General features: G+C 34.5%; 1 protein-coding gene and 1 non-coding gene across 2 annotated transcripts; both read right to left on the bottom strand.

Annotated features, from left to right (window-relative positions):
- Positions 1–931: 931 nt before the first annotated feature.
- Positions 932–2,233, bottom strand: LOC116131075. The gene is made up of 2 exons (XM_031416720.1): positions 1,599–2,233; positions 932–1,517 (listed from the first exon to the last, which is right to left on the bottom strand). The coding sequence occupies exons 1-2, from the start codon at positions 2,231–2,233 to the stop codon at positions 932–934; spliced, it is 1,221 nt and encodes a 406-aa protein (XP_031272580.1).
- Positions 2,234–6,890: 4,657 nt separating this feature from the next.
- Positions 6,891–6,997, bottom strand: LOC116131084. The gene has a single exon (XR_004128200.1). It is a non-coding gene; the product is annotated as a small nucleolar RNA R71 (small nucleolar RNA).
- Between the last annotated feature and the right edge of the window lie 986 nt (positions 6,998–7,983).

The raw sequence follows: 7,983 nt of genomic DNA, 5'->3' as shown, positions 1-7,983 counted from the left end.
GTTATGTTATGACTTATGTTTATGAGAAAAGTCCAAAGGTTATGATATGTTTTATGAACTTGTTATGTCAAAGAATGAAGGCTGTTTTGTAGGTAGGTAAGGGCCTAAGTAATATACTTGATAATGAACCTTAATAGTTATAAATGGCCCATATTCCCTTACTCAGCGATTAGCGCTCACCCCACGAAATGTTTTAAAATGTTTGTAGGTAAGGATTAAGACATGAAGCTGGGAGAGGACTCCGAGGGACGCTATGAGCATGAAGGATGTTTAATGATGACTATTGAATGGTTTTGCTAGTATTTGTGTGTAGTAATTATGTTCATATTTCATAATGCAGTAAATATGGCCATGTTCTATAATGGAGTAAATATGTTGTGTTATAAGGAAACAAATTGCTAGTAATTTTGTAAAAGTGTGTATGTTCTAGTAAGTATTACTATGGATTTCACAATTACTCTAAGAAAGGAAACATATTTTTTGACTTGTACAATGAACTTATTAAGTTTAGAAATTAAATTATAAAAATATATTTTAAACTATAGGTTATTCTTAAATAGGATTTTAAAATAAACTTCTTCCTAGGCGTGTGTTTTCTAGGTTCTCAATGGCCAAGGGATACTTAGGAATACCGGCTAGGGAGGGGTTTTACCTCTTGGTTGCCTACGACAGCACGCCACTGAACCTCTCTTATAAATGGATGCTTTCTTCTATTAGAAGCAGGTTTTCATGAATGAAATTGATGCCATCTTTCATCTACCTATCCCTCGAAAGTTTGTGAGACAAAAGTAAGCTGGATTGAGAAAGGCAGCTGCAGCATGTATAGGATGAATGATGTTGTTGACCCGACGATTCTCAAACAATTCCCAAATTCTCCCATACTTGCTTGCCTCACTATTACATCTTTCTTTGATTGCAACTTTTGCCCTCATCATTGCTTCATATAAGTAACTAGCAGTAGATCCATCACCATTAACCAAACTCGAACTCGAACCAATGGCTCAATAGTTTTTATAACCTCCCTTCCTCTAGCCCAAAAATCACTCTGAACAATTTTAGTAACCCTTTTACTTGATTCGGTCTTACAATAATCAAAACCCTTCCATTCAGATGAAGCAACAAAGAGTTGAAGTTCATTCTCCAAATCCGACACAGATTGAAGCATTAAAAAATTTGAAGCAAATCTTGTGGCATAAGGTTGTCTCAATTGTCTATCTTTGGTGAACTCTTTCATTGCTGCATGAAGAACTATGTACCGTGTCATGAACATAACTATTATTCTTGCTTCATCTGTGGCAACTTTTACCCAATTAACTTCTTCATATATGTCTTTCAAAAGAAGCTGAATTCCATGAGCATCACACCTCGTCTTATACATTTGAGGATACAATCCAATGAGCATGTCACTAGCAGATGTTAAATTGCTACCATTATTATTTATGAATTGTACAGCATGTTCTTGTCCAATTGATTCAATCGCAGAAACAACAATTTCTTTCAGATAAATCCCAGTTTTTCTTTCTCAAGAAACATCCAATGATTTTATAAACACTACACCGCCAGGTGAATATACCACAAGATTAATGAAAGATCGGTGCCTTATATCAGTCCATATATCAGACATTATAGTGCAACCAGATCCAGATGTATCCCAAGAACGCTTCAGCATAGCAGCATACTCATCAACACCTTTTCTAGATTCTGGAATTAACTTAGTTCGAAGAGTTGAATAAGATGGAAGCTGGTATGCTGCACCATATTCAACCACTGTCTTAACAAATTCTCCAAAAGCACCAGTTTGAACAGCATTAAAAGCGATATTGTTCACCACAAAACACTTAGCAAGCATTTTATCAACAAATTCCTTGTCTTTTTTCTTGTTCATTTCTAGTAAAGATGCTTGACTTTGACGTCTTAGGCTACCCTTAGAAAGTGGTGAAAATGGTGAATCTGTTTCCTCCTCATGATCATTAGAGTTTAAAGCAGTAGTAGAACCGGCTGAACTTTTTAATTTTTTGTTACTTCCACTTTCAGACATAGCAAAGAATGCATATGCTTGTGTCTCATGATTGACTTTACTACAAATCTCAACATCATGGCCAGTAATTCCCAACAAGTGTGCTTTAATTCTGTAAGCCCCACCACTAAATATTTTTTGACAAAATTTACATTTCCATTTATTCCTTTGGAGCTCCTCAACATGCCCCCAAATTTTATCTTTTTTTCGTACCATATTGATTTGAGTCTGTATTTACAAGAACATAAAAGAGAACATCATCAAATACAAAAGGAAAAAAGTTTTCCTACATATGATAGCATATAATCTTTTTATTTCCTATGCATTGTATTTAGAATAATCAGCTCATTATTCAGAATAATTCGCAATAAAAGAATATTACATTTTCCACAAAAGTACGATTTGTCACACGTATACATGAATTTAGTTAAGATTATTATCAATTAATCTGCCATGCAATCCATAGATTTGAGGCCTTGAGTCAAAGAGGAAACGTACAATTATTTGTCAGGTGCAGAGGGAGATCAGTCTTTAATCTATAAGGTTCTAGACGAAAATTAGTGATAAAATAAACTTTAAATCTTCTCGACAGTGTCTGTATCAAAATTTTCAGATTGACAGCAAAATTTTGATTCTTCTATTCTCTCAAAACAAGGCTGCAAAAATGAAATCAATAAACAATGTGAAACTCAGTGTGTGTATTAAACTTAAACCAGGCACTTTAATAAAGTGAATGAAATATTTTAAACCAGGCACTTTAATAAAGTGAATGAAATATTTTTCTCTAAATTTTATAACTTGTACCATGCAGTGCATGTGAATGAAATATTTTTCTCTAAATTTCATAACTTGTACCATGCAGTGCATCTCACAATTGTAACTTTTTCCTTTTACTCTAAAACCATATCCAATTGAAAAGCCAAAAAGTTACGGAAATTAATGCATTTCATCATGCTAATTGTACATCTAAGCTTTCCATCCGTGTAAGATTTAAAAGATAAAAAAAAGACTAATTCTTTGAACAAGAAAAGTATTAAATTGGAAAGTTAAAGAGAGCTCAAACTTTTTGCACTTTTCTGTTGTTTCTTTACTAAGGACGAGATCCAAAACAGAGCACCCTATGCACTTGAATCCAGTTATGGCATCAAAAGCAAAATGATAATCCATATATGTCTGAAACTGTACTTAAAGCAAAAAGGAACTTGAGATTTGGAACAACAAAAGAATCAGGCCATCGGGTCCCTTATGACACCAAACTCCTAAAAATGTAATACTCATCATGAGTTACTTCAAACTTAAAAGCATCCCCTCAAGCCATTCGTGCAACTAGACGACCAATCAAGCCCAGAGTCCACCAATCTCCATGATCATCAAAAGCCATTTTATGATTTATGTTTAAATACTTAATTATATATGCTCAACTTAGCCCAGTTTATAAACAACAAACCTCTATTTGATTAGATAATAAGTAATTCATACATATATATTGCAAAGACCACCGTAACAATTAACAAATACAAATATAACTCTCACAAGCATTTCATCAAACATGTTTCAAACAAATCCATCAATCCACCAGCCCCTCCTACTACTACTACTCACAAGTCACACCAACACAAACACAAGCAATCCACCAATGAGATTCAAAGAGAAGAGAACAAGTGTTAAGTGTGTACCTTGAAGTCCCGAACTTGAAGTTGAAGCTTGGAAGAAGAGAACAAGAGATAAAGAAAAGCTGAAAACGTGAAGAACTGGGGAAGAAAAGCTGAAGAAGAACTGAAGAATTGAAGAAGAACCGAAGAAGAGAGATCTGTTTTAATTTTTAGTAAAAACCCACTAAAACGACGTCGTTTTTGGGGTAAGATTTTTTTTTTTTTTCAATAGTTTGCGAATAGTTTGCGAATTATTCGCGGATTATACGGGAAGCCTTATTATACGCGAATTATATGGCAGATTTTACAAAATACATATACGTGCATTTTATACGCGAATTATATGGCTGTCTATACAATTCGTGTATAATATGTGTTTTTACTAACTAGGGATATTAATAAAGATAATATATAAATATGAAATTCATATTTGAATTTGAATAAGACGCCATGTGGATTATTACCTTGTTAGGTAATGGGGATTTACTATTCTAGTCATGTAATAAATTTATTCCTAACTAGATTAGGGTTTTAATTTTTGTTGCATATAAAATGCAACTTAAAATTAAAATAAAATAAGAGAACACATTAATTGAAAAATCCTAGCCACTCACCTCATTCTCTCTCACATTTTCTCTCTAAGTGGAGAAGAGAATTTTTCAAGAAAAATTCTGCCATCTTTGATCCTTGCGCGTACCACTAGCAGTTGGAACTGTAAGGCGATCAACGTCCTATCTTCATGTGGATACCGAAAGTTAACTCTTGGCTTAGAGTGGTAGTGACCGTATCACAAAGAAGGAGCCTCTAAATGAAGGTATAAGTCTGAAACATTACATTTCATAATCGTTTTATATTTTAACGTAAAATAGCCATAAAGTTCTTGGGTCTATTAGTTGTGTTTGGGTTTTTTTTTTTTTTTTTGTTTTTTTTGTTTTTGTTTTGTTTTATTATTCTGCTGCGTAATCCCCACTATCAACCTACAGTAGTATCAAAGCCAACTTTATGTTGTTTACATTATTTTATAATGTTTGGATGTGATGAATTCGATATGTATTGATTATGTTATTACATGTTGTGTAAAACTGAATTTTTTGTTGTAAGAATCTGTTGTGGTTGATGTGTTGTGATTCTGGATTTTTGCATTTGTTTTTGGTGGATCAAAATAAAATAAAACTTTATTTTGATCAAAAGAGGATGTTGCTATGTAGGGGTGGTGTCTTGCTCCTATGTGCTGCCTGATAATCTGTGGATTATACTATTTTTCTTGTTTATTGGGTAGGATTGTCAGATATTTCCCTTTGAATTTAGTCTTGAATTGTTGCTTAATTCGTTTATGTTTCAGGTCTAAAACGCATTTTCGGATCCAAACGAAGCAAAACCGAGGTCAATTGATTCAAACTCAAGAGTTGGAAGAGTTCAGAGATGTTCGAAGGTTGATTGGAAGCACCCTTGAAGCTCAGTGTAATGAGAAGGAAAGAGAAAATCGAAGATTCAAGCGTCAGAGCATGCAAGGGAAGCTCTATAATTTCAACCAAATGAAGACAAAGTTTCACCCTAGCAAAAAGCATTTTCGCTGCGGCATGAAGCTCTTGGGTCAAATTTATGTTTTGGCATTTCATCACGATGCCACGGTGAAAATTGCAATTTTTCATTCTTGTAAAATGCTGCATTTTTCTATTATTGTATTATTTCCTAGGTTTTGGCTAACTATTTAAGAGTCATTTTAGGGGGCGGGGGGGTTTCGACATTTTAGGCAAAAGGGAAGAGGAGAAAGAGATTTGAAGAATTTGGGTCTCCAATTAGGGAAGATTTTGTTTCTCTTTCAATTTCTAACATGTTGAACTCTACATTTACAATTTATGTGATGTTTTTCTTTATTTTGAACATGAACTAACTCACTTTTGGGTTAGGGTTCTGTAACTTGGATTACAATGGTTTAGTTTTAAAGTTGTGTTATTTTTTAGTTCTATTGCTAGGATTATGTGTTTATTCTTGTACTTAATGCCATTGGATGTTAGGTTTTTCATTCAATTGAATGTTGAGCATGATGAGATTGAGAAATGATTCATGTGTTAGCTTCTCAGAATAAACACCATAGATTAAGCGAACGCTAGAGATAGGTTTAGCAATCAATGAAATCTTTATAGGATTCCACTTTGCTTAATGGGCTTTGAACTTTTAATCTTTTTTTTGTTGGGTGCGGAAGCTTAATAGGGATAACCTGGAGAATATAGCATTCGAAGGTATATTCTACAACTTAAGGAGTCCGATTTATAATCCTTGCATGTGAACTTGAAAGCAACAAAAATTGTAGATTAAATTAGAGTATCTTAGTGAAGTCGAAACCCTAACCTTTCTTACCTTGAATTGAATTTGCGTTGATTAGTTTAGTTTTAATTTCAGTTGTCTAATTTTGTGCTTTAATATCTAGCTTTACTTTCTCCAACAAATCCAAAAATTTTTGTGTTCTTCAATTAGTTATAAAACTAGGAAAGTCGGTACTTAGCAGTCAATCCTCGTGGGAATGATACTCAACTTATCACTTTTTACTTTTTATTATTAGTGCACTTGCTACATATGCATGCTTTTGAAAGCATGCATCAAGTTTTTGGTGCCATTGCTAGGGATTGATTTTGTGTTAATATTGAAGTTTTCTAGTTTTCACTAAATTGGAGTTTAAATTTTAGTTTAAATTGTTTTTAGTTTAATTTTTCTTTTTGTTTGCTTGTGATCTCATGCTCTTTTTCTTTCCTGTTTAGTTTATGCGAAAAGCAAGAAATTATCCAATGGTTTTCATTGATCCAGAGATTGAAAGAACCGCGAGAAGACTCATCAGAGAGAGAAGAGAATGAGAGGTGAGAGTCATTGAAATGGCTGAAAACAGAACTTTGAGGGAATTTTCACTTCCACAAGTTGATGGGTGTAGTCTGAGCATTACGAGACAACCTGTTGAGGTGAAAAATTTCGAGATAAAGTTGGCTATAATCCAGATGATTCGGCAATTAGTATAGTTTGGGGGTGATCCAAATGAAGATCTAAATATGCACGTAGCCAACTTTCTAGAAATCTGTGGCACATTCAAGCACAATGAGGTGACAGATGATGCTATTAGATTATGCCTGTTTCCATTCTCATTGAGAGATAAGGCAAAAGGATTGTTAATGTCATTGCCCGCTGGAACCATCACAACATGAAATGATCTAGCACGAAAGTTCCCAACGAAAATGAGAAATGACATTACCTCATTTGTACAAGGCAACCATGAATCATTATATGAAGCATAGGAGAGATTCAAGGAAATGTTGAGGAAGTGTCCACACCACTATCTGCCTATTTGGATGCAAGTCCATACATTCTATTCGAGTTTACTACCAAATGTTTGAACAATGGTAGACGCAACAGTTGGAGGAGCTTTACAAAACAAGACACCAGTAGAAGCTCAAGAGTTACTTAAAGTTTTAGCAAGTAACAACTACCAAAGACCAGATAATAGAATAGTGCCGAAGAAGTCCATGGGTATTCATGAAGTTGATGCCTACACAACCATTTCAACCCAACTTGTTGCACTTCAAAAGCAAATAGGATGTATGCATGTTAATTCCATTCAAACATCTTAAGTAACATGTGATTTTTGTGTTGGTAATCATGTGAGCATTGACTGCAAAGTGGGGAACACTTTTGCCTCATCCTCCTCATTTTTAGAACAATTCTACTATTTGGCTGGGAACTAGAGACAACAAAACAATCCTTTCTCCAACACTTATAATCTTGGTTGGAGAAATCACCCAAACTTGTCCTAGGGCAATCAAAACAATCAATTGAACCAAAGGACCATGCCAAACCATCAATCAGGGGTGAACCATCAACCATGTGATCAAAGAATGTCGAGATTGGAGGATATGTTGGGGAAATTCATGCAAGAGACCACATATTTTATGAATGAGACGAGGGCAAATTTCAGAAATCAAGGAGCATCTATTCAAAACTTGGAGGCGCAAATGGGTTAAATTGCTGAAAATTTGAACAGGAGACCTTAAGGTTCTTTACCAGGTAACATCGTGACCAATCCAAGAGAGCAAGTAAATGCAATTATGCTAAGGAGTGGAATAGTGTTAGAAGAAGTTGAACCAAAAGGGAAGGATGAGAATCCACTAGAGAAGAAGGAAGAATCTAAGGAAGAAGTCGATGAAGAGATCATTGTTGAGGAGAGGCCAATAAGTCCCAAAAAAGAAGAACCAAAGAAGGACAAGATGCCAAGGCAAAAGAAGAAAAAATTTCCATTTCTTGAAATACCACCAGAGTTGGCACATCACA

The sequence above is a fragment of the Pistacia vera genome, unplaced genomic scaffold, assembly GCF_008641045.1.
Source record: "Pistacia vera cultivar Batoury unplaced genomic scaffold, PisVer_v2 Contig1063, whole genome shotgun sequence".
Lineage (NCBI taxonomy): Eukaryota > Viridiplantae > Streptophyta > Magnoliopsida > Sapindales > Anacardiaceae > Pistacia > Pistacia vera.
The sequence above is the reverse complement of the archived record's forward strand: the minus strand, read 5'-3'. Positions and strand labels throughout refer to the sequence as shown.